A 26,469-nucleotide genomic window follows, 5' to 3' on the forward strand; every position below is an offset into this window, starting at 1 on the left:
GCTACTAGCACTACCCTCTGTGGAATTGTCTAATCCTCTTTTTTTAAAAAAAGAAGAAAAGACATCTTCCCATGTAGCTGGTGAGCTATTTCAGTGTTTGTTTTAATCTTAGTCTTTCTTTTTTAACACCTTCCAGGCGATAACAGCTTTGGTGGGAAACGCAGCTCGGGCTTCTTAGCAGCTGTGACAGAGTCAGGTGAGGGGAAATAGAACAAAGAGCATCATCAAAGCACCATCTTGTTGGGTTCTAAGTGGAGCATCATGCTGCCTGCAGCAACGAGACGATAGGAGGTGTGCACATGCTGTTTGGGAGAGGTGGCTCGGTGACACTTCTCCTATAAATAAAAACTGTCGAGCCAGCCTGTGCGAAGTATCCAGATCCCAGAAAAAGAAGCTTGCTAATTAGTGTAAAAGGTACACTGTGCTTCATTAAGGACATGGCTGCTCCATCTCCTGGCTGCGCTTCCTGTTGACAGCTGGATGCAGGCCAAAGTTCAAATGGTGCAGTTTCCCATTAACTCAATGTCAGTGATGGGGAAAGCTGCACTTTGGGAGTAGGAAAATCAGTTATTTAATCAATTGCTTAGTCCTCAGAAATGTAGGCAGCTGCCTTTGCACACAGGCACTCCCAGGTTCAATCCCAGCATCTCGTGGCAGGGCTGGGACAGATGCTACTCTGAAATCATACAGGGTTGGATTTGATATCCCGCTTTATCACTACCCGAAGGAGTCTCAAAGCGGCTAACATTCTCCTTTCCCTTCCTCCCCCACAACAAACACTCTGTGAGGTGAGTGGGGCTGAGAGACTTCAGAGAAGTGTGACTAGCCCAAGGTCACCCAGCAGCTGCATGTGGAGGAGTGGAGACGCGAACCCGGTTCACCAGATTACGGGTCTACCGCTCTTAACCACTACACCACGCTGGTTGCAGTGTAGAAAATACTGAGTTGGATAAGCAATGGTCTGAATTGGTATAAGGCAGATCCTGACTTTCCTAAGTTAACAGGACTATGAGTAGCACATCTGGGGCTGGGGATTCTGTTTCGAGTGGACACGAACACTTCACCAACAAAGAGAACCAGAGAATTGCACAAAGTTCACCTATGTTGGTTTATAATTTAAGTAGGAATATTCAGTGTTGTCAGTTGCTTTATTCTGTCTCCCCTGCTCCCACCCTGGGCAGGACCGTCTTGTGACTTAACTTCTGTAAAAGGAGCAAAAAAAGAAAAAGAAAGACTAACTCTCTTTTCCCATTGGAGGAGTGGAACTGTATCTGAAGAAGTGTGCATGCACACGAAAGCTCATACCAATAACAAACTTAGTTGGTCTCTAAGGTGCTACTACGGGATGCGGGTGGCGCTGTGGGTTAAACCACAGAGCCTAGGACTTGCCGATCAGAAGGTCAGCAGTTCAAATCCCCGCGACGGGGTGAGCTCCTGTTGCTCGGTCCCTGCTCCTGCCAACCTAGCAGTTCGAAAGCACGTCAAAGTGCAAGTAGATAAATAGGTACCGCTCTGGCGGGAAGGTAAACGGCGTTTCCGTGCACTGCTCTGGTTCGCCAGAAGTGGCTTAGTCATGCTGGCCACATGACCCAGAAGCTGTACGTCGGCTCCCTCGGCCAATAAAGTGACATGAGCGCCGCAACCCCAGAGTCGGTCACGACTGGACCTAATGGACAGGGGTCCTTTACTTAAGGTGCTACTGGAAGAAATTTTTATTTTTATTTTGTTTTGACTACGGCAGACCAACACGGCTACCTACCTGTCACTGGAACTGTACCTGTAAGACTTCAGCATGGTAAGAGGTTCAGGACCCCTGCTAGGGGATGCGCTGTGCTATAGCTGTTGTACTAGAAAATCAGGGCACAGCACCCGCTTTTCAGGCAGAAGTTCCCATGTTCAATCTTGGCATCCCCAGGTAGGGCCAGGAGACACCCCTGCCAGCCAGTGGAGACAAATACTGAACTAGGTGGAGCTGATTCGGTATAAGGCAGCTTCCTTTGTTGCAAATAAACAAAACAGCAAGGTTTCCTTAGAGAACTTGGTGTTCGGCCTCTGTGCTTTTCAACCATGGCTTGACCTACAAATGTTAGCAAACGGCAAGCTTTATCTGCATCCCATGAAACACGTCAGCTGTAGGTTTTTGCAGCTCCATCAGCACTTAAAGGTAAAGGCCAGGTAATTTCTATCACACGCACAAACACACACACCACCAGGTGGCTGGCAGCCTTAATTTGAAGGTTGTGTCCTCATTTTCTACAAAGCAAAGGCAAAACCTGCTGGCTCAGTGCATCTCCAACTGCTTTTGTGTACGTAATGTGCTTCCCAGAGCGCTGGGCGATGTACACACCTTCAAAGCCAAGGGTGTATAAAGGTCTGCTGAAGCCAAGGGCACAGAAAGGTTTGTTTGCAAGTTGCACTGAGAGCCAGAGAATTGGCAGGAACGCGGTGACTTTCATTCACCTTGAATGCATACCTTATTTGCATTAGGGTGGCCCTGTGTTCTGCCTTTAGAGAGGACCGTCTCTCTGCTTGAAGAAGGTCGTCTGGTTCGAGTCCAGCCTAAAGAGTTATTTTTGTATTCATTTAAATAAAGAATATGCAAAACCAAGGTGGCGTAAAACGTAAAGATGTAATACTGCCAAACCATCAGTTAAGAATGGTTTGTGTAACAACTACAAAAGCCTCCCAAAGGGCCTATCTGAACAGGTACAGGCTTGTAAAGATATCTCAAAGAAAGCAGGACTAATTCTGGCAGGATTTCTACTGGTGGGATGTTCTGCAGGGGGCAGTCTGGCGCTCCAAAGGCTTGGTTCCTGGTGGAGGCCTGCCAAATCTCAGGGCCATGGGATGACCAATGAAAGTGCCCCACCAGAAGATGTCAGTGATCAAAGTGCAGCATGTAGAATAGCAGATAATTAAGGTACATTGGGCGCAGGTAGTTTAGGGCTTGCTGAATAAACCTAAAAGCCAGGGGGGTGTCGTGGTTACTGCATCCTGGGAGACCTTGAGATCAGTCAAGTTGCAAGTGCTAGCTTAACCGCATCGGCACACTCTGCCTCAAGCAGTGGTTTTCAACCAGTGTGCCGTGGCAGCCTGGGGTGCCTTGCATGATGGTCAGGGGTGCCATGGACAACACTGGCCTCTGTCCCTCTTTCCTTCCCTCCCTCCTCTGATGGCCTCTCGCGTCTCTGCCTCCCAAAGGCTTACACAGCTGTTTGTTGCAGCAGACCTGGCTACAAGCTCCCCAGGCGAATGGTGCCTATAGGAGGCACCTCTCTTTGGGCCAGTGGGTCTACTCTGAGTAGGGTTTACTTGGCCATGGACATACATGTGATGGTGGGGTGGGTGTGCTCTAACTCCTTGACCCTTGCTTTGGCAATGAAGCTGTCATAAGCAGGTCCACCAGGGAAGTGATAGTTACTTCAAGGGCTCAGTGGCCCAGGCTCATGGCCCAAATTTGCATACAATCTGCAAATGCAGATGAGGGGGAAAAAAGCAGGGAAAGCAGCAGAAGATCTGGGGCCTGTTGCAAATAAGAGGCATGTTTAGCCTGGAAAAGAGGAGACCGAGAGTAGATACAATATCCATCTTCAATTAGCTAAATGACTGCCACCAACATTGTTTTCTCCTGCTCTGGAGGCTAGGACCTGAACCAATGGAATCAAGTGACAAGAAAGGAGATTCTGACTAAATATTAGGAAGAATGTTCTGACAGTACAAGGACCAAGCAGGCTTTCTTCCTGGCCAACAGATGAAAGATAATATAAGGAATGTCGTGAATATAATTGAATATTTGATGGCCAGGAATGAAAAGCAAGCGATATTAGTTTTTGTGGATGAAGAAAAGGCCTTTGATAATATATCTTGGAAATTTCTGATTAAAAAATTTGGAATTAATGGGCATTGGACAATCATTTATAAAAGGAATAAAAGCAATATATTCTGATCAAAAAGCAAAATTGATAGTAAATAATAACAGAAAATATTGAAATTACCATTATAATCACCATTATTATTCATATCGGTACTGGAAGTCTTTCTAAGGACTATAAGGAAAAATGAAAAAAATAAAAGGAATTTCAGTTGGTTGGAAGGAATATAAAGTGAAAGCCTTTGCAGATGACTTGGTATTCCTTGGAGGTTTTTAAGCATAGTTTGGATGGCCACCTATCATGAATGCTTTAGTTGAGATTCCTGCATTGCAGGAAATTGGACTAGTTGACCCAACTCTGCAGTTCCATGATTCTATCCAAACCCTTACAACTTGACACAAAGCACTGATTGTTGCAGCTGGTTGGGTAAAGATACAACATTTAATTCAACTCTGCGCCGAAACATGGATGGTCTGCACCCTTTCAGAGAGACTAAACAGAACTTCGTGGCAGCCACTGTGGAACACTGGCCTCAAGGGTGTGAAATGTGACAGGCCGCCGGCGAGCGCTATAGGCTGTACTAGGCGGCTTGACGTAGGAGACCATGTAGACGCTGTTCATCACTCCAGGCACGTTCTGGCCCCATTTTTTCACAATGTGCTCGAAAAGCCCATAGTTGGTAGGTGGTTCTGAAATGAGGACAAAGGCAAAAGTGGGCAGAGAAACTGTACTAGTTTCTACACACAGTCATCCATTCCTCTGGATCTTCTGCACAGGCAAATCATCATCAGAATTCAAGGACCACGTTACAGCCAGGCAAAAATGCTCAAGGAGGATGCAAAGCAAGGCAGGTGAGAGGGTGTGGTCTGGGGAAAGTGGGGTGACTAAGGAGGAGGTGTGACCTGGAGAGAGTCATGAAGGCCAGGTAGAGAGGACCTTGGACCTGAGTTTCTCCACCCTTGCTCTAGGGCTGGAGGTACTTATTTGAAAGGTCCCCTGCACCCAGAGCAGCTTGCCTGCATGTTAAGATCAGTGACAGAGGCTCTTCTCATTTGCCTGCTACTCATGACAGGCATTCAGGACAGGGCTATCTTTGCAGTAGCCCACAACTTTAGAATTCATACCAGGTGGCCTTAGAGACCCACCTGTTTTCATTGGCTTATCCTTCTTCTCTGTTTTGTTACTGAGCTTCCTGGGATGATGGTCTTGCAGAAAGTTTGCAGTTTATTTATTTCTGGGCTTAGCCCCTGGGCCTTAGGTTAGGTGAAATGCTGGAAACAACTTCGATGTGATTTGTGCGACGTTTCCCCCCCCTGATGTGATTTACTGATTTAGCAATTCAGAAACAAGACCTAGCCATTCAAAATTTGAAATTCAAGCCCTCGACAGCTTGGGAGAGGTTTACTTGAATTATCTCCTTACCCTATATCTGCCCACTCAACCACTTCCATCTGCGCAACTGGCACATTTACAAGTGTCACATAATGTCCGTTCTGCACTTGTAATGAATCAGTGCTTCAGTCTGGCAGCACCAACTCTTTGGGACTCCCAGACTGTTGATATTAAGCCCCTGATGCATACAGTGGTACCTCGGGTTACATACGCTTCAGGTTACAGACACTTCAGGTTACAGACTCTGCTAACCCAGAAATAGTACTTCGGGTTAAGAACTTTGCTTCAGGATGAGAACAGAAATCATGCTCCTGTGGTGCGGTAGCAGCAGGAGGCTCCATTAACTAAAGTGGTGCTTCAGGTTAAGAACAGTTTCAGGTTAAAAACAGACCTCCGGAACGAATTAAGTACTTAACCCGAGGTACCACTGTATTATGCTCTAGGAGGCTTCATTTGGTCAGAATCACTTCCAGAGATAATGCTAAATGCATTACTTCTGGTAAATGAACCACCATAGATGCTAGAGGGCTGTGAACATTTGTGTCCTGGGCTTTTTAGCCTTGCCTACCCAGGTACCATCTGAAACCAAAAGGATACATTGTTTGCCAGATGTGAAATATATTGACATTATTTTCAGCTCTCCTACCCCACTAATGTAAACTGCTTCATGCTTTGCTTTGCTTTGCTTAAGCAGCATATAAATCTTTCCAAACAAAGTATCTAACCAATGAATTATCCGGGCAGAAACATAAGTGAGGAGAATATTGCAAGCATTGTGATGCATAGGGCAAAAATAAAAATAAAAATCTGTGTGTTTGGATGACTTTCTCGGCATTATGATGATGATGGAATAAACCAAAGGCCTTAATGAGAGGAAGGGATGGGCAATCCAAACAGCATGTAGAAGAGATGGAACCTGTAACTCTCGGAATGTTGCTAGACTACAGATGCCAACATCCCTGCCCATTGGTCATGCTGGCTGGGACTGTCGTCCAATGACATCTGGAGGGCCACAGGTTTGCTAGTTACAATATTCTTTTAATTCAGGGATGGGGAAGCTGTGTGAACTTAGTTCAGATGTTGCTGAACTACAGCTCCCTTCATCTCTGACTATTGACCATTATCAGAGTTGGAGGCCATCAACATCTGGATTCTGTTCCTACAGTATTCACACAGGATCCCCATGGAATAGATACTTGGGATGTTAATGGGTCAATGGGATGTTAATAGGTTAACAGGACCATATAATAAATGATGGGTCGGTATGCATGATGAGAGCAACCTCCCCTATTGTCAACCTTCAAGGTTGCCTTGTCTCTTTTTCCTTTTCTTGAGATGCTACCACATACCAACAAGCGGGTAGTCTGTCTTCTCTGGGATCCAAGCCATTTTGTGTCTATTCCATTTGCGAAGTGGAGGCAGCAAAGGGTTGTAGCCGTGCCTATTATATTGATCGTCATATTGCGATACCAAGTGATGGTGTCTCGGTTCTTCGTGGTGGGTCAATATGTACTTCTTTGGCAGGCCCTAAAGTATAACACATGCTGAGCGTTAGCACAAGAATCCATCCTGCTTTTGGAGACATGCAGCCCCAGACCTGGATCTGTCTTCCCGCCCTCCCTATTACTTACATCCAGCTGCTTCATAATTCTTTTCATCACCATTCGGTCTGGAATCTGAGCTGGGTAACGAACATAATCTCGGTCGTAGGTGCTTTCGCCGGTTCCCTCATGGTCACGTATGAACTATGAAAATGCAGACAAGTGGCAGTCACTCTTTGGGAAGCAAGCATGGTTTATTCAAGCACCTTGGAGTCCTGGAGCAAAATTCTGACCCTCTCAGATTCCACAGCAGGGGTAAGGAACAAATGGGCCTCCATATCTTCTTGGACTAGCGTGGGGGCTAGCATGTGACTCTCTAGATGTAATAAGACTCCAAGCTCCATAAACCCCAGTCAGCAAAGAGATAGTGGAAGTTGTAGTTCATCAACTTCTGAAGTCTGTCTAACCCTGTGCTCCCCAACCTCAGGTCTCCAGCTGTTTTGGACTACAACTCCCATCATTCCCTGACCATTGGTCCTGCTAGCTAGGGATGATGGGAGTTGTAGTCCAAAAACAGCTAGAGACCCAAGGTTGGGAAACCCTGGTCTAATCCTTTCTTAAAGCCACCCATCTTCTGCGAGTGAATTCCATCATTTAGCTCTGAAGAAGTGCTTCCTATTGTCCTCGATCTCCGACATTCACAAATTCGCTGGGTCTCTCCAAGTTCTGGTATTGTGCATAATCGGATGCATAAACACCATGCAAATGTTTATACACCTCTATCATATTACCACCCCACGATATAAGCTGGAAAGCCCAATTTTCAGAGCAACTCCCAACAGAAAGTCCAAGATAATCCAAGTAAAGTTATACACAAATTCTCGCAAAAACAAAATAACACAATCAGATAAAACCTGGCTTTCAAAATTACCAGAGATCCAAAATGACTGGTGTTTTCAAAAGGGTTTTCATGTGGTGCCAACAAGCCCTGGTTGCCCCTCTGGGAAGAGAACTGTCAGATCCAGGGGTCTCCATTGAGAAGACCCTGCCAGTAGTCACACCCACCTCACCTCTAACATAATGGTCCCTGAGAAATTTATACAGTCATGCAGGAAGTTGTTTTGGACTAATTCACCCCATTGGTCCATGTAGTTCAGAATTGTGTACATAATCATACAACCATCTGTAGACATCTGAAGGCAGCCCTTTATTGGGATGCTTTTAATTCGTGTTGTTCTGCTGTGTTTTTGTATATTCTCCTGGAAGCCACCCAGAGTGGGCTGGGGCAGTTGAGTCAGATAGGCAGAGTACACACTGACTGGAAGCAGCTCTCTGTGGTTTCAGATGGGGGACATTCCCAGTTTTGCCTGGAGATGCTAGGAACGCCTCCTTCATGCCAAGCATCTGCTCTACCAACTCATCCTGAGTCAGACCATGGGTCCATCTACCGCAGTATTGTCTACACTGACCAGCAGTGGCTTCCCAGGGTTTCAGAGAAAGTTATCTCCTAAGCCCTACCTGGAGAGACCAATGATTGAACCTGGGACTTTCTGCCTGCGTCAAGCTGCAGTACTTGGTTCCTAAACCACACAGAGCTTAATGATGATGATGATGATGATGATGATGATAATAATAATAATAATAATAATAATAATAATAATAATAATAATAATAATTTATTTACACACTGCCCATCTGGCTGGGTTTCCCCAGCCACTCTGGGCAGCTTCCAACAGAATATTAAAATACAATAGTCTATTAAACATCAAAAGCTTCCCTAAACAGGGCTGCCTTCAGATGTCTTCTAAAAGTCTAGTAGTTGTTTTTTCCTTTGACATCTGAGGGGAGGGCGTTCCACTGGGCGGGTGCCACTACAGAGAAGGCCCTCTGCCTGGTTCTCTGTAACTTGGCTTCTCGCAGTGAGGGAACCACCAGAAGGCCCTCAGCATTGGACCTCAATGTCCTGGCAGAACGATGGAGGTGGAGACACTCCTTCAGGTATACTTCAGGTATTCTTTATAGGAATGCAAGCCCTTTGATCTGTTCCTAGAAATGGACCAGGAAATTAATGTGTCCCATCAATTTTATCCCATGTTATAGGTGTTGGGGGTGGGGTGATGCTTCATTACCATCTTCTCCCTTCCCTCTCTACTGTAACCACCTGGGATTTAGTTCCCTTTCTTTCTTCCCTTCCCAAACCTACCTTTTTTCTTTCTTCCAGCCAGTTTCCAATAAGTACTTTAGTAGAATATTTGGGTTCGACCTTCCAGCCGGGAGTGTACCATTCCTGTGCATCTCTACACTGAGTAAACATGGTCCCGTTCACATGCTTTGGCAAAGAGTGAACTCGAAAGGTCCTAGACTTCCATCTCTGTATGTGCAGAGCAGGACATTTAACCTCTGATGTTCCTTGGTCTCGGGTTGCCTATTGTTGACCATCCCCATGGTAACACTCCAGGCAACAAGGGATTCTACCGTGGTGAAATCAATTCTACTATTCCACTGAAGGCAACAAAACACGTGTTTGTGAATGGACGCAGAATAAGGGGATAATGCTTGCTGCTTACCCCACCCAAAGATGAGGAATCCAAATCAAGAGGCATGATAGGCTGGGGCTGGTGGAATTGGAATCCATCAACATGCAGATTACCATTGCAATCTGACCACTGTGAAGATGTCTGGGTTTGCACAGAAAAGGGCACCATCCTATGCATGCCTGCTCAGAAACTACTCCCATTGGGTTAACCTGGAACTTACACTTAGCTAAATGTGTACAGCAGGCATGTCCAACTCCCAAGAGACTGCGATCTACACACAGTATTAAAAATCTGGCCGTGTTGTTGAAATTTATTTAGGGAGCCAGATTCCCTCATTTTCCATTAGCATGCTCTACCTAGTGGTGGACAGCACTACCACAAATAGCACAATGTGCCAAAGCAAACCTATCTTGCCCTCTAGGGAAGCCCAGGCAGCTGCAGTGGTGGCTAGGCGCTCACTCTCCCCACCCCCTACCCAACTTAGGCTAGTAGTCCAACTGTAACTCTAACTACACTGTCTGGTTTTGGCCTCCTTTATTTATGCATTTGTTACTAGCCAAGGTAGACTACTGCAAAGCATTTAGTGTGGGGCTACCTTTGAAGATGTCTCAGAAGCTTCGGTTGGTACAAAATGGGTTGTATCCAACTAAGTCCTGCTCAGAGTTTACCCATTGAAATGAAAAGATCTATGGTATGTCAAATCTGCTAACTCCTGTGGGTCTGCTGTGAGTGGTGCTAACATCGGATACAATCTGATATGTCCACCTGGCTATTGTTTTGGACCAGGTGGTCAGAATGCAGGTATACCAACGCCTGTTAGAATTCATGCTCTGTGATTGCAGTCATTGGATTGTTGTCTTTCATGTGACGGTGTATGTTTTGACTCCACAGTGGGAAGTGACGGAGACAGGATGTTTGTGTTACTGTGTTCCGTGAAGTGGGACTATTGTCCTTTGTTTTCTCTCTCTTTGCTGTCTGATGCTAGAGAGAGAGGGAGCCATGTTGCAGTGCTCCGTGTACGTTTATATGTAAATAGATTAGCCAAAATGCTGAGTTGCTGAGGTCTGTTACGCACACTGCGAACACTCTGCAGATCCCTAAGTGTGCCGATGTCTGTTGGCATCGGTCGCTGTGATGTTTGGGCTGAAGAAAGCTTTTAAAGCTCCCGAACGAACAACCAGGAGGGAGAGAACATGCCAGTCGGGCATGTGTCTCTACCAGGGTCCTACTCGAGTGTAGGACAAGCTCCTGACAATGCCTAGTGGGGTCTTTGCTCCCCCCCAATATTTTCTGGTAGAGGGCTGGGCCCCCTTGATGACGAGCAGGCAGAGGAGGCTGAGCACAGTGTGGTTCAATGGCTGGCTTCACCTGAGCATGAGATAGGAAGCCACGTCGCACTGGGCTCCCTGCTTGGCCTCCTCCCAGTGACACAAGGTCTCTATCCCCTTTCTCCTTGGTCTAACATCATGTAATATCTTCATGACTGAGTGGATGGTGGAATGGGGATGTGAACTCTGATGTCCCTGATACTAGTCCAACATTCTGACCACCACTCTAATTTTGTTAAATTGTGGGGCGGGGTAGGGAACCCTCCCAGGGATTTGGGACTCCAGTTGCTCCCCAGGGATACTGGGTACAGACTCCAGTCTTGCTCCTCTAAAAAAGCATCTAAACATTTGAGGGTTTGTAGGAATGGTTTGCCAAGAATGGTCACAGGACTGATCCCCTACAGAAAAAAAGGTTGGCACAAAAAGCCGAAAGACACAAATCTGTTTCCCAATTACCTTGTCCTTAAATTGGCAACATTCAAACATTTATTGAGGTTGCTTCTTTTCCTGAATATCATCCATATGAAGATTTTTTTTAAAAAGGGTTCAACAACCTTGGACCATAGGCACTACAGTGGTACCTCGGGTTAAGAACTTAATTCGTTCTAGAGGTCCATTCTTAACCTGAAACTGTTCTTAACCTGAAGCACCACTTTAGCTAATGGAGCCTCCTGCTGCTGTCGTGCCGCTGGAGCACAGTTTCTGTTCCCATCCTGAAGCAAAGTTCTTAACCCGGGTCATCCTGAAGCAAAGTTCTTAACCCGGGTATTTCTGGGTTAGCGGAGTCTGTAACCTGAAGCGTATGTAACCCGAGGTACCACTGTATTAGGGTTGCCACATGAACATACGTGTGCACAGAACAATTTATTAAACTGCTTAACATGTACATATGAGCTCTCTTTAAGGCAGGGGGATGTTAACTCTTGCCCTACCAGACTCCTTCTCCAAGATCTTGTAGCTTAGCCAGCATATATTGTTCTCAATAGGTATATTGTTCTCAATACTGAGAAAAACTCCCTGTGGTTATTAGACCATGATGGCATCAGGGTGTGTGCGTGATTTCCAGCAGAACATAGCTCAATTCCCATTGTAAGCATAAGGTTGGGTGTGTTTGTCTCTCTCTGTGTTATGCCATGCACCCCACAGCAGCCATTTTTCATTATGCCATACCCCCTAGCAGCCATTTAGCGTCATATCATAGCCCCACCATGGTAGCTGTTTTATGACTGGTGCCCCAGCACTCTCTTAAAGTTCAGGATGTTCCCGCCGGTCCAAAATGGTCGGAGACCCCCGATTTAGAAATATGCTTTTTGGTTTTATAAGCTCTTTATAAAATTGACTATCTTGTCCAGCCCTCTTTTACCAGAAGGGAAATTCAACCAGTCTCTGTCGAAGAAGGTTAGAATCCCGTGGAACCCACTTTCAATGTGGTACCAAGTCACTGCTATGCCATTGTCCTCCAATCTTTTCTTGTAGAGTAATCCATCATCCCTCAGGACGTCGTATTCACAGGTCACGATGCAGGTCTCGGGAAGCAGGCAGACAATGGCATTGTCGGCAAGAAGGGGCGAACACTCTGAAGAACTTAGGACCTTCACTTTGTTGTAGACTTCATCATCACAGGGAACTGTCGCCACGGGCTTGTAGCCTCTGGTTTTAAATTCGCTCGGGATGTTTTCTGCACTCAGCCATTTCTTGTACTTCAATCTGAGGTCCACTGGAACATGAGAGCCTTCCAAAATATCTTCAAGGAGCGAAGCTTCCCCATTCACGTGTTGCAATATGTAAAAAGCAGCCCGTTCCCTGAATAAAATGGGCACGGCGTGGTTTTGCTGGTATGAAGGCAAGTTGAAGTCTACAGCCTGGAGGCCCGGGTAAATGAGGATCTGTGCACGCACTTTTGCAAGGCTTGGTCTATTCACTAAACTCTGGGAGATACAGGCAGCCATGCAGCCACCCGCGCTGTCGCCAGCAATGATGACACGGGTGTTGTCCACACCATAGTCTTCTGCAGTCTCCAGAAAGTGGGTGGTGGCAGCAAGACAGTCGTTGAGCGGCGCTGGATACTTGTGCTCAGGAGCCAGACGGTACCTAAGGCAAAATCAATCCACAGTAAATCATTTCTATCTGAGATTGTGTATGATGCTGCTGCTTTTGAATGATCAAATAACGGCCAGTCCCCATAGGGTGAAAGGCAGGAAGCCCACCAGCAGGTGGAGCCAGAGCCAATGACAGACAACTAATTCTACTCTTTCCCTTTATCTCCTGTCTGCTGAGTTCTTCAGGAACAATGCTGAGATTAAGGAGGAAGCAGACAAACCATACCTACTATCTATCTATCATCTATCTAAAAAGGGACGCGGGTGGCCCTGTGGGTTAAACCACAGAACCTAGGGCTTGCAGATCAGAAGGTCGGCGGTTCGAATCCCTGCGACGGGGTGAGCTCCCGTTGTTCGGTCCCAGCTCCTGCCCACCTAACAGTTCGAAAGCACGCCAGTGCAAGTAGATAAATAGGTACCGCTCAGGCGGGAAGGTAAACGGCGTTTCCATGTGCTGCTCTGGTTCGCCAGAAGCGGCTTAGTCATGCTGGCCACATGACCCGGAAGCTGTACGCCGGCTCCCTTGGCCAATAAAGCGAGATGAGTGCCGCAACCCCAGAGTCGGTCACGACTGGACCTAATGGTCAGGGGTCCCTTTACCTTTATCTATCTATCTATCATCTATCGATCATCTATAAAAATATATTCTACCCTACCTCCCAAAGAAGCTAAGGGCGGCCAGCACACAAATGAAAAAAGCAATTAAAACTGTTACGAAAAAGGAGCAATGCAGAAGCAAGCACCAGGTGGCTGGAATGGTAAACAGGATGTGGGTGATATTGGATTGTCCCGTGGGAAACTGGGACTGTCTGTAAAGTGCTCTGAGAGCCGGATGTTACCTCAGAGCAGCACATGACCCTGTACTGGAAGTACATGGGTGGAGTTTATTCTCTCTCTGCACTGGGAAGCAAAGTGTACAGACATGTTTCTCTGTACTGCTGAAAGACAGAAATAAAGACATGTAGATATATTTCTGTCTGTCTCATTCCCCCCCCTGGAGATGGGAGGGGGAGTGGTGGTGTGTTCTCTTCACGTTGAGGAGAATCGCCGAAGAGACCTCCTTTGATCTTGCCGGCAGACGCTGGCAGGAGGTCTTAAGGATTCAAGCCGGGCACCTGGAGGGTGGCCAAATTCCTCTGGACTAAGAGCTGAGCTGGAGGCTCTGACTCATGGCTTGGATCCCGACAACTGGTAGCAGACCGATGGATATCTGATCTATCAGAATCTGCATGAGAGGTGAGAGGTCGATGAATCGTTGCCATCCTCTGCACCTAAGGAGATAAAGAAAGCGTCTGCCTGCAGCCAGAAGCTGAAACAGACAGCTGGACACCGAGAGGAGTGTGTTTCAAGGCAACGGAGCCCCCCCCAAAAAAAGGTATGCTGCATTTTGGGGGAGTGAGAATGAACGCAGAAAGGCTTATTTTCTGGTTCACAAGGAAGAGCTGCGTTTGAAAAAAACAAGCTCTGAGGGCAAGCTTGCATACCAGGAATTCCTGTGGTTTAGATAAGGAGTTCCGTCCTGAGCAGGTTGCTAGGCAACGTCTGCCAGTTACTGAGTGACCTAAAAAGAGCCTGGGAAATCGAAAGTGTATCTGCGCAGCTGTGCAAGGGTTTTGAAATAACAGCCCAAAAGTTTTGCCTGCCAGTGAAGCAGTAAACAAAGACTTTTGGAGGTTTACTGGCTTGGAAAGTGAAAGCTGGCTTGAGATTGAGTGTAAAGCTGCCCTTGGATTCAGCATGGATGCCAAGAAGGGGGGAGTGCCCCTGAGTGCCGTGGTTCTAGATGAACACAGCCGGCAAGCTGCACTGGAAGAAAAGGACAGGGGGAGGGAGGAACGGAGTTCTAATTCCCCCACCGATGAGGCTACTGGAAAGGATGCTGTAGCTTTAAATGCTGTGCAGTGTTACAGTTTGGACAGGCTGGGCATCTTCAGCGGAGCTGCAAGAAGCCACGTCAGCCAAAAGGAGCGAAGGGCCGCTCAGCAAAGCCTGAGGCGTCAGGCAAAGGTCATACCAAGCCTATGGTGGAACCTGCAAAGGCTTTGATGGCGAAAGGAACCACGCCAGATGTTGGGAACGCGTTTATTATCGACACTGCAGCGACGGTTCATATGTCTCCACACAAAGAACTCTTTTCATCGTTTAAGAAGCAAAGCTTCACTGTGACACAGGCCAATGGTCAGGAGCTAGAAGCGGCCGGCGTGGGGACTGTCTATCTTAAGAGTCTGGACTTGACAATAAACAATGTTTACTTGGTTCCTGAATTGAAGTTCAATCTGCTGAGTGTTTCGCAGATTGCAAAGAGAGGACTGAAACTGTGCTACGATGCTGAGAGCTGCGAGATCTACAAAGATGGAGAGTTATATCTTTCGGCCAGGGAGAAGGATGGACTATATTTGTTGACTTTTGCACAAAGTGATTACATGGAATGTAATTCATCTGTGTCTAACCTAGTTTCTCTTGCAGGTGTGAGCAAGAAGAAGACCGGAGTCAACAGGGCGTTTCAGCGGGTGTATGCTGATGTGATTGGTCCTCTAGAACCATCTAGAGGCAATGCAAGATATTATCTTGTGTGTGTGGATCATTTCTCTAACTATGTCTGGGTTTATGTGTTGAGAAAGCCAAAGGAAGCCTTGGAGAGGTTTCAGGAGTTTTGTGACAAAGTTAAGAGTATGCATGATGCTAACATTGATTGTCTATTCACAGATGAGAAGCAGATTTTTCTTTTACAGGATTTCCAAAGGTTCCTGCAGAAGAAGGGGGTCAGACACAAGATTGCTGTTTCAGCGGAAGCGTGGAACAGGGGTGTCTGTGTACGGGTGAACAGAGAATTGCAAAAGGGGATGGAAGCGCAATTGCTAAGTTCACATCTGCCACATGAGTACTGGGCCGAGTCTCTAATGTCGTTTTGTTATACGAAAGTGAGAAAGGTTTCAAAAGAGTTGGGAAGTTCTCCTTTTGAGAAACTGTTCCACAGAAAACCTTCTGTTACCCATTTCAAGGTTTTTGGGTCTCATGTGAGAACAGAAGCTCCAGGTGGAGTAAAGAATGCCAGAGGCATTTTTGTGGGGTATGAAAAGGGTCTCTACAGAGTAATTTTGTCTGAATCTGGTCAGGTGATTCTCACAAAATTTCTAGAGAATGCTCCTGAACAGGAGAGAGTGATAGTACACACATTTCCCACTGAGGACGATTCAGATGATGATGATTTCACTGATTTCAGCTGTACAGAAAGTGATGACACTGATAGCTCGGAGAGCTCAGTTGTCACAGTCATTGAGAGGAAGTCTCACACAATAGATAGGCCTTCACAACTGAAGGATGAACCACTGTTTACCATTGGAACTAGTTCTCCAAAAGGTCCTGAGACTGGACCAGTGAGCAGAGAGGATCAGCACCTCATACGTAGGTCTGAGAGAGTTACAAAGGGTCAACCACCCAAGAGGTACTCAAAAGAGTTTGCTAACTTAGCTGTTGCATGTGTTGCTGTTGTAAACAACCGAGGACAGGTTGGAGCTGTGTCTAAGTCAGAGACAAAGACACAACAGAGAGTTGCTAGCCATTTCAAGGTTTTTGGGTCTCCCCTGGAGATGGGAGGGGGAGTGGTGGTGTGTTCTCTTCACGTTGAGGAGAATCGCCGAAGAGACCTCCTTTGATCTTGCCGGCAGACGCTGGCAGGAGGTCTTAAGGATTCAAGCCGGGCACCTGGAGGGTGGCCAAATTCCTCTGGACTAAGAGCTGAGCTGGAGGCTCTGACTCATGGCTTGGATCCCGACAAAAACATCCTAAGAGCAGCTGCAATACAGATGCAGGCTCTCAAAAGGCTTCTTGCAGGAGGAATATCTTCACAGCACCTGTAATATTTAACAAGAGGAGGTAGATGCCACAATACCAATAACCTGCTTCCTACATTGTGTGGAATGGACCTCCTGATAAGATGGCACTGGATTGTAAATAATAAGGCAGCAGGGCTTGGAGGAATCAAGACCAAGGTTGGTGGTGCAGGGCCCCATTTCCCCCTATATGCCATTTAGGCACATGGGCTTACCCTCCATGGCAGTGGCATAGCATGGGAGGGGGCCACAGGGGCATTGACACAGATGCTATTAGGCAGTTGAATGCTCATGCATGCTCCGTCTGTTTCCCTCCTTCCCACTCCATTGTTCCGCATGGCCCTGGGCGCTGGCAACCCATGCTATGCCACTGCTCCATGGGCACGCAGACCCGGAAGGTGGTCCACAAAGGGAATGTTCCCCTTGGGCTGCAAAGGGTGCTCTGTCCCTGAGGTGAGCAATGCTGAGCTAGATAGACAAAAGTCTGGCATGGTATAAAGTAGCCTCTCATGTATGTACAGTGGGTTACCCGACTTGCTCAGTGATCAGAGAGCCAGGGTAAGTTGCGGCTCACGGGGCAACCACACAATTAGGCTTCCTTCTCCAGCTGGCAAGTGAGGTGCTCTTAACATTTTGCCATGCTGCGGTTGAGTCCAACACAATCACAGGGGGCTGGGTGGGGTGGGGTGGGGGGGTGGAAAACATTGACTTACTCCACAGACACAACCACGGATTCACTCTCTCGGGCCAAATAGCGGCAGATATTTTCATGGGTTTCTGAAACAATAATATTCCCATAGTTATCCATGTATTTAATCATTAGTAAGATGTGATGGTTTGATTATGTACCTCCCAGGTGCAACAGTTAATGAGAAGAACCTCATCACCACCAAAAATATATGCCAACAAAATTAACAGAGAACCAACTCCCTGGGTATGTTATTGCAATATATTCATTCAACAAAATAGGGAAAATAAGTATGTTTTTCACCATGATAAGGAAGAGAGGGAGGGGAGGAGGCACAGATCCCATCAGGGCCTGCCCCAGTCAGACTCCATCCCCTTTGGCCAATAGGGAGTGGATGGGAGAACAGTAAAATTACAGAATTGCATTATTGTAAACCATATAAATCCCAAACCTACAGTTTCTTCTAGTTTCAAAATGCAGATCACTGCCCCGTCTCCCAAAAGATTTTTGTCCATTACTTTCCAGAAGAACAGAGAGTTAAGGTGGGCTAAATTAGCAGGTTAATTACAAGCGGAACAAATAAATAAATATAACCCCACTGAAAAGTGGTCCAAGATGCAAAGCTCCAGCCTCATACTGGAAAGCCTTGACCTACCCCCTTCCGATTTTTAAGTCTCTTCAAAAAGATTTGAAAGTTTTTCCTCTAGAGCCCATGAGGACTAGAAGGTTGATGTTGTTTCTCTAAAGCTAGGATGGGGAACCTTTGGTCCTCCAGATGTTGCTGGACTTAATCGTCCCTCATCACCTTTGGTAATGCCAGCTGGGGCTGACGGGAGTTAGAGTTCAGCAACATCAAGAGAGTAAAATGTTTCCCACCCCATGCTCTAAAGCAGTGTTTCTCAAACTTGGGTCTGCAGCTGTTGTTGGACTACAACTCCCAGCATCCAACAATAGCTAGAGTCCCAAGTTTGAGAAACACTGGTCTAACCTATCTCACAAGGTTGTTGGGAAGATATAATTGCAGGGAGAATTGTGCAGGTCAACTTGAGCTTGTTGGAGGGATGGCGGGGAAACAAAACAAAACAAAACAAAACAAAATAAAACAAAACAGAACAGAACAGAACAGAACAGAACAGCAGCAGCAACAACAACAATGCACAGGAATCAACAACTACTTTGAAACTTGTCAATAAATGATGGCTGCAGCCCTTAGGATTGTTAAGGCACATCCTGACTCCAGAAAGCCCCCTTTGGCTTGAGATATTTTTGTGGATGCTTTGGTGTGGTTAGATGGCTGATGATTTTGAGGAGAAACCTTATTATGAACTGGGTCTTAATTCAGAGGAGATCCCTCTACAAATGCTCTCTGTGTATGCGTTACCCTACTTCATTCAGATGTTGACGCAGATTAAGTTTGGACATAACTCACGGATGCTTCCAAACACCCAGCCGCCTCCATGAAAGAACACGATCCCCCTCCTTCTGCCAGCAGAGGGAGCCTTCGGTTGGTAAATCCGGACAGGCACATGCTTAAACTTTGCGTCTTTAATGAAGAGTGCGTTTTCTTTCCCCAGTTTCCGGCTGTTTCGCACAATCCGCACAAACTGGATTTGTGTGCAGATATGTAGGTTTTCCAAGATCCTTCCCTTTTGAGAGGGGGACATGGAGAAGAAACAAAAGTCATATAGGAATTAACTCGTGGCAAGATCATCCAAACAACTATTTAGATGTGCAAAATCTAAGGATCATAGTGCTACCCAGATTGGATGAAACATGCTGGGGCACGAGGACAGGGGAAATCATTTCAAAATTATAACATTATGGGTTACATGGTGGATGTGCCGGATTTAGATATAAGCTAAACAAGCTATAGCTTGGGGCCCACTCTCTTGGGAGCCCCCAAAAAATATAAAGGGAAAAAACCTCTGGATGTACATTTCCAAAATATAAGATAAAAAACAAATAAAATAAAACCTACATACAGCAACAGTGTTTTGTGTTGTGTAGGCTCCTATGATGTAAGTTATGGGCCCTGCCTGCTAGCCTGTTCCCAAAATATCACTGGTTTGCTCATTTCTATATGTTGGGTGCCTACATTCTGCATGTGCAAATGGCTTTAGATACATATGAGGTCCATAAATTACCATATAGCATATATTCAACACAAAAAATAGTGACAATTTCTTGTTGACAAAGGACAGCTGGACATATAAAGGGCCCCATTACCTTCAGTAGCTTAGGGCCTCATCAAACCTAAATCTGGCCCTGTGTGGTGGATGTGAAGAGTAATGATATAAGAGAAGATTCCTTTTATTAATATGCTTTTTATTAGTTTTCTTAAATAACAAACACACACAAAAATTAACAAAATAAAATAATAACAAAAGGAAAAACATACCTACATCCATAAATCCCTAAGTTCTTACAACCCCCCCCCAAACCCTTACACCACCATATTCTTAATTCCCAATTATCCTTCCCAATAGACTTCCGTCTTCCTCAAAGGGAGGAGGTCATTACTAAATGGGCGATAGACATTGGCTATAACATTGACTTTGAGAGATGGCTGGAATTGTGGAATGTTACTATGAAGTTCACGGCGTGTACGGCATTAAGGGAAAACCTGTGGAAAATGATCTACAGGTGGTATCATACACCAGTGAAGCTAGCTAAGATCTATAGATTGAAGAACAAAAGATGCTGGAAATGTGGGGAGGTAGAAGGAGACTTCTACCATATGTGGTGGTCATGCAGCAAAGTGAAAGGCTTTTGGGAATCGATCTATAACGAGCTTAAAAAAATAATTAAATACACTTTTCTCAAAAAGCCCGAAGCTTTTCTGCTAGGAATGATGGGCAAAGAAATTAAAAAAGAAGATAAAGCATTATTTTTATACGCCACAACAGCCGCAAGAATTATGTTAGCACAAAACTGGAAAACGGAGGTAATACCCACTATAAATGACTGGCAGGTTAAAGTGATAAACTATGCCGAGCTGGCTAGAATAACAGGAAGATTAAGGGATCAAGACGAACAGAAATTTCATGATAATTGGAACAAATATTTGATGTATATTGGAACTAAATTTCAGATGACACTGGTGGGGTTGGAATAACTCTAACAGTAAATGATTACTATGCAAAAGAGATAAAATACGTGACCATAAAACTTATTTGATACTTACCAAAGGAGTGGAGGGAAGTCCAAGGCTCGGCAGAGCCCAATTCAACTGTGTATTATACATATGATTTATGGAACGGATATAATATGTGCAAGCTATGTAATGGATTTGGTATATGTCTATATGTATATATATGTAATATCAATAAAAATTTATTGGCAAAAAAAACAAAAAAACAAAAACAAAGCGGGTCTGTCTTATCTTTTTGTTAAACTGCTTCTTTGACCATTTTCCCCTTTCTTTCATTATTTGAATGTTATACTTACAATATTTCTTTTAATTTGCGAAAACTTAATCAAAGCATGTCCAGCTTTTGACTTGAGGACACTGTTTTTGTTTTTTGAAAAAAATTCTTTATAAGTTTCCCACTCTTTTTTTAATTTTTGGTTTGGCTGTCTCCTAATTGTCTCTGTCATTTTTGCCAGTTCAAGATATTCAAATAATTTATTTTGACATTAGGTTACATTTAGGATAAATACAATAACAACCTTGTAAATGCTTTTTTCTTTTCTTTTGTCTTATTTATTTATTTACATGGGTGTGTATTAACAATTGTTATTCTTTTCATCATATATATATATATATATATATATATATATATATATGTATAATTCCCCCCCCCTATTTTTCAATAAAGAATATTAAGAAGAAGAAAAACCTAGCCCATCTAGGAGAAGCAAATCTCTGATCCTAAACCTCTGCTGCCTTGGGATATATTTGGGAGAAGAACAGGCTAAGCAGTAAACCAGGGGCCAGCAAAATTTTCCAGCAGGGAGCTGGTCCACTGTCCCTCAGATCTTGTGGGGGGCAGGACTATATCTTTTGGGGGGGAATGAATGAATTCCTATGCTCCACAAATAACCCAGAGATGCATTTTAAATAAAAGGACACATTCTACTTAGGTAAAAACACACTGATTCCTGGTCCGTCCTCAGGCCGGATTTAGAAGGCGATTGGGCCGGATCCGGCCCAGGGCCTTAGTTTACCTACCGATGCAGTAAACCCTACACAAATCTAGAGTGGAGTCTCTAAGATGGTGGGATGGTGTCTTGTACGCCTCCTTCCAGCAACTCCTGCAGCAAGCTGGTGCCAAACGTCCCATCAGCCCTGGCCACTGGCCATTTGTGCTAGGGCTGATATTGGGAGTTTTAGTTATGATGTGTATGGCATATAGACCTAATGAACTTGACCACTGGTTCCCAACCGGTACCCTACCCTATAACAAGCTTTATTCATAACAGCAGTTTGTGCAACCTCCTAAGGAAGGTGACAACGCAACAAAATTCAAAACAGTAACAGCTAATTGCACATTTATCCAATATCAAATTAAAACTATTTAATTAATTCGGCAACATTGATGAACTCAATCGAGCTTTTGAAAGTCATTGGCACCTACACTACATCCCTCTTGCTTCTTAGCAACCCCCCGACCCCCGCCCAGGTAATCCCACTGCCCCTTTGGGGAACCGCTGGGCTAGATGAACAAACTAGCTTTATGGAAGGCATGCTTCAACTGATTGCTTTGAAGAAAAAGCAACTGTGGCAATGGAGGCTTATCCACTGGCGGGAATGAGGCCCTGCTCCACCAACCTCAGCGAGTCCCTGCCTGCCTGCCTGCCTGCCTGTTCTGCCCGCTTATCAACTTCCTCGCCGCCACCACCCTAATCTCAGTGTTGTCCTTGTTGAACTCAGCAAAAGTTGAATTCATTGGCTCCATAGAACTGCACAATTGTAGAACTGTGGAGCTGGAAGGGACCTCCCCCCCAGGGTCATCCAGTCCCACCCTGCAATGCAAATAAATTCAACAAAACCCCCTCTAGGTAGCCACCCAACCTCCAATGAAAGAGAGAGTCCACCATTCTCCGAGGGAGTCAGTTCCACTGTCAAACAGCTCTTATCATCAGAATGGTTCGTAGGAAACTCTTTCATTATAATTTGAATCCACCGGTTTGGGTCCTACCAACCTGCTGGGATCTTGGTGGTCATCTAGTCCAACACACAGACACACAGACACCTCCGCAATACCTGCATCTCAACCCTCGGTCCCCCATCCAATTTGAAACCATACCGGACCCTGCTTAACTTTGCAAATGTGCTAGCAGTTTTATTGCTGCGCCACTAGGAAGCCAGCTTGCTCCATCTTCCATGCCACAGCTCTTCAGATATTTTGAGGACAGCTCTCCTATCACCTCTCAGTCTCCTCTTTACCAGGCTAAACATCCCCAACTCCCTCAACTGTTCCTCATCGGGGGCTTGCTTTCCAGACCCTCGATCATCTTGCTTGCCCTCCTCTGCACACATTCCAGTTTGTCAATATCCTTCTTAAACACCCTCCCCCCTCACAATAGCTCTGGTGCCACCTTTCTGATTCCCACCTTAACACTGGGTAGCAGCTACCACAGAGGTGCAGAATCCCTCTCCAAATCTGGCACAGGGCCTACACTAATTGCCTGGAGGAAATCTGCCTGCCTATTAACTGTTATCTGCTCCTGAAAGGGCAGTATGTAGTAAACAACACTTTCAAGGGCAAACAGCAGCCCAGGTGTGGGTGGGTGTGCTTCAGCAGGAAAGAGAGGGAGCAGGAAAAGATTGAACATGCCTCCTTCACCTCACCGCATACCATTTCTGTGGTGGCACCTTGCCAATGGAGCTCCCTTCAGTCTGTGCTCACCTCAGATATGTTTTAAGAGGCGACATTAAACCATTTTATCAGGCCAGAGTTTTGGACTGCCATGAGATAGACCATTTCCTTGGAGTGCAATTTTATTGATATTATTGCAGCAGTTCTGGCCATGCCGACTTTGAGAGTTTAACTTCCGTTTTACTTCAGCACAGCTGTTTCATCTGTTAATGTTTAGGATCCCTGGGCTCCAGAATGAAAGACGGGCACGATATAAAGGTCTTGTGTAATTGCATAATTTTTTTTTAAAAAAATCTGTGTTGACTTTCTTTCTCACAAAGTTTCTTCTTTCTCATTCTTTCATTTATGCATTCGAAGTCTGCCTGTGAGCCTGCTACAAACATTACTGCTCCCACAGCAGGCAGTAATTGGCCTTTGGATGAAAATGTTCCAGAGGTTCTGTCAAACACCATTAATAATTTTTAAAGCTTTCTCTCTCTCTCTCTCTCTCTCTCTCTCTCACACACACACACACACACACACACAGAGAGAGATAGCTGTCACATCCAGACTGTTTAAAGCACACGGGTTCCCCCAAGGAATCCTGGGAAGTGTAGTTTGCTCCTTACAGAGCTACAAGTCCCAGCAAACTGCACTTCTCAGGATAAAGGTAAAGGGACCCCTGATCATTAGGTCCAGTCGTGGCCGACTCTGGGGTTGCAGCACTCATCTCGCTTTATTGGCCGAGGGAGCTGGCATACAGCTTCCGGGTCATGTGGCCAGCATGACTAAGCCGCTTCTGGCGAACCAGAGCAGCGCACAGAAATGCCGTTTACCTTCCCGCCAGAGCGGTACCTATTTATCTACTTGCACTTTTGTGCTTTCGAACTGCTAGGTTGGCAGGAGCAGGGAACGAGCAACGGGACCTTACCCCGTCGCGGGGATTCGAACCGCCGACCTTCTGATCGGCAGGTCCTAGGCTCTGTGGTTTAACCCACAGCGCCACCCGCATCCCTACTTCTCAGGATACTTTGGGGGGAAGTCACGTGCAGCGTGGATGTGACCAGAGTCTCACTCAAGTCACTACAGAAAGTTCAGTGAAATGTTAGCGCCAAGCAGCTACGTTGAACCTGGAGGATTAATCCTGGCCAGTCATTCAGCACCAGACCAAAACTTTTCTGGGTTGCGTTTTTAAACACTGCCAAGCTCGTTCCTTTCCTTTCCCCTCCTCCTGCCCAATAATTCGTCTCTCGTTAGATCTCTCCCTCTCCGACAGGGGGGCGCCCACTTTACCATTCGCGATGTCGGATAGAAACAGGTTAAAATCAGGAGGAGAGCGCAATGGCGCGTGGCGAATGGGGAGGCGTTTAAGTTCGTGGGTTTCCCGCAAGTTACAACCTCGCCTTTGGATGGGGCGCTGCGATCCACTCACCAGGACAGACGCCCCAATCAGCGTGGCGTGAATGATTCGCAACTTGGCCGGGTGCTCGACTCCGGGAGGGATCTCCGAGTTGGCGTAATCGAAATAAATGCTTCCCAGAGCCAGCAAGAGGAACGCTGCCAAGAGGGCAGCCACCAGGAGCACCAGAAACGCGTGCAGGAAGCCCATGTCGCTGCGGCTCGGAAGAGCGCCTGCTTTCGCCCTTGGATTTTCCTTCTCACCGAACTTGGCTTGGGCTGTAGCTTATTTCCTGCTTTCTCCCGTGGCTGCGATACTCAGGTTGCAGGCAGCTGGAAGGAGCGTCCCTAATCCCCTCCCACGCGCGAGAGGGAACGAAAGGCGAGCCCGGGTTCCTTCAGAGCAGCAGAGAGACCGACCGAAGCCTCGCAGGATTCGATTGCCACCCCCAGAAATTCAAACGCCCCCTCCCCTTTCCCAAGCAAGCCGAGCAGGTTTTAAGTGTTGTTGCGCATGCAAAGAAAGAACCAGCGAAAGGTTTTCGCGTCCTCAAGGTTGCTGAACAGGTTAACAGACTATTGAGACACTCGAACAGGAAGCGCAGCAGAAGGCACGGCGAAGTGAAACTAACTTAGGCTCAGGAGCTGGCCGGGCCAAGTATTTCGTCTCTGTTGCACCTCATTGGGTGGAGAGAATGATTAAATCTAGGAGTCTCCACACAGCTCCAGCGGAGGTGGAAAACCTGTGGCTCTCCAAGTGCAATTGGACCACAACTCCCACCATCCCTGACGGTTGGCCATACTTGCTGGCGGAGCCGTACCTGCGGGGAGGGCCGGGGCGAGGGGGGGGAGGGTTACCCTGATTTTTTGTCCCGGACGAAGGCTCCAGAGGGGCGCCATTGACGCTCCCAACCTGTGTTTGTGTGTGCGCGCGCGCGTAAATGCGCATGGGGTGGGGTGCCAAACTGGGTCTTTGACCCCTGCTAAATAAAGCCCTCTTGCTGGGGCTGATGGGAGTTGGAGTCCAGGTTGCCCACTCCTGTCATAAAGGATGCCTTGTTGTAGTAGAAGAACTGGTACAGCTTCTCCAAAGTTCATCGCATCAACTTTTTGGAATGCTTGAAATGTACAAAAACACATGCAACAAATTTGGAGTTGTGGGTGGGTTTTGAACCAAGAACCATGTAGATGCTACACAATCATTTTCTGAAACTAAACACACACACTCTCTCTCTCTGTCTCTCTCTCTGTGTGTAGGAAGACAGGATCACAGTCACTGGTCAAGCCCTCAGTACTTTCAGAATGTGTGTAGGGTTTTTTTAAGAAGGTATGCACAAACAGACGCGGGTGGCGCTGTGGGTAAAACCTCAGCGCCTAGGACTTGCCGATCGCATGGTCGGCGGTTCGAATCCCCGCAGCGGGGTGCGCTCCCGCTGCTCGGTCCCAGCGCCTGCCAACCTAGCAGTTCGAAAGCACTCCCGGGTGCAAGTAGATAAATAGGGACCGCTTACTAGCGGGAAGGTAAACGGCGTTTCTGTGTGCTGCGCTGGCTCGCCAGAGCAGCTTTGTCAAGCTGGCCACGTGACCCGGAAGTGTCTGTGGACAGCGCTGGCTCCCGGCCTTTAGAGTGAGATGAGCGCACAACCCTAGAGTCTGCCAAGACTGGCCCGTACGGGCAGGGGTACCTTTACCTTTACCTTTATGCACAAACAGAAGCAGGTTTTGGTGCGACTGGCTCTGCTGTACTGGGATCCAACACTAGAGGGCGCTGCAGGGCTTCACAGCTATAATGCAGTGAATGGAGCAGAACAGAAGACTAGAGGCATCGGGGTGCTGAATTTTAGCTTTGCACAAGGTGCTGCTGAAATGTTAAAGAACAAAGTCTGCCACTGGCACAAATGTGTGTTGAAGGAGGGGGAGACTAGTGGGCACAGTCCTGCCCCCTATATGTGTGTTTAGTAAACCACTCCATAAGTTCTC

The 26,469-nt window shown here is 46.4% G+C and overlaps 2 protein-coding genes across 2 annotated transcripts; both read right to left on the reverse strand.

Moving 5' to 3' along the window:
* Positions 1 to 4,294: 4,294 nt before the first annotated feature.
* CFAP107 (cilia and flagella associated protein 107) lies at positions 4,295 to 9,246 on the reverse strand. The gene is made up of 4 exons (XM_053400533.1): positions 9,009 to 9,246; positions 6,896 to 7,009; positions 6,614 to 6,791; positions 4,295 to 4,561 (listed from the first exon to the last, which is right to left on the reverse strand). Exons 1-4 carry the CDS (start codon positions 9,117 to 9,119, stop codon positions 4,365 to 4,367), a joined length of 600 nt encoding a protein of 199 aa, XP_053256508.1. The 5' UTR covers positions 9,120 to 9,246; the 3' UTR covers positions 4,295 to 4,364.
* A 2,731-nt stretch (positions 9,247 to 11,977) lies between these two features.
* Positions 11,978 to 25,270, reverse strand: LOC128419623 (arylacetamide deacetylase-like 3). Its single transcript, XM_053400534.1, has 4 exons — positions 24,524 to 25,270; positions 18,720 to 18,936; positions 17,316 to 17,379; positions 11,978 to 12,761 (listed from the first exon to the last, which is right to left on the reverse strand). Exons 1-4 carry the CDS (start codon positions 24,698 to 24,700, stop codon positions 11,987 to 11,989), a joined length of 1,233 nt encoding a protein of 410 aa, XP_053256509.1. The 5' UTR covers positions 24,701 to 25,270; the 3' UTR covers positions 11,978 to 11,986.
* Between the last annotated feature and the right edge of the window lie 1,199 nt (positions 25,271 to 26,469).

The sequence above is a fragment of the Podarcis raffonei genome, chromosome 8 (genome assembly GCF_027172205.1).
Source record: "Podarcis raffonei isolate rPodRaf1 chromosome 8, rPodRaf1.pri, whole genome shotgun sequence".
Taxonomy (NCBI): Eukaryota; Metazoa; Chordata; class Lepidosauria; order Squamata; family Lacertidae; genus Podarcis; species Podarcis raffonei.

Bases quoted from the DNA above. Each gene is read 5' to 3' on its own strand.
- CFAP107 (XM_053400533.1), bottom strand. From the start codon at position 9,119: ATGTTTACTCAGTGTAGAGATGCACAGGAATGGTACACTCCCGGCTGG. The intron at 7,010-9,008 runs GTAGGTTTGGGA...GCATTTTCATAG, and splicing joins GGCTGGAAGAAAGAAAAAAG to TTCATACGTGACCATGAGGG. The intron at 4,562-6,613 runs GTATGTGGTAGC...TCCTCATTTCAG, and splicing joins GACAGACTACCCGCTTGTTG to AACCACCTACCAACTATGGG.
- LOC128419623 (XM_053400534.1), bottom strand. From the start codon at position 24,700: ATGGGCTTCCTGCACGCGTTTCTGGTGCTCCTGGTGGCTGCCCTCTTG. The intron at 17,380-18,719 runs GTGAGTTATGTC...TTATTGTTTCAG, and splicing joins CTGGGTGTTTGGAAGCATCC to AAACCCATGAAAATATCTGC. The intron at 12,762-17,315 runs GTAAGTCAATGT...ATTTTGCCTTAG, and splicing joins TCCGTGGTTGTGTCTGTGGA to GTACCGTCTGGCTCCTGAGC.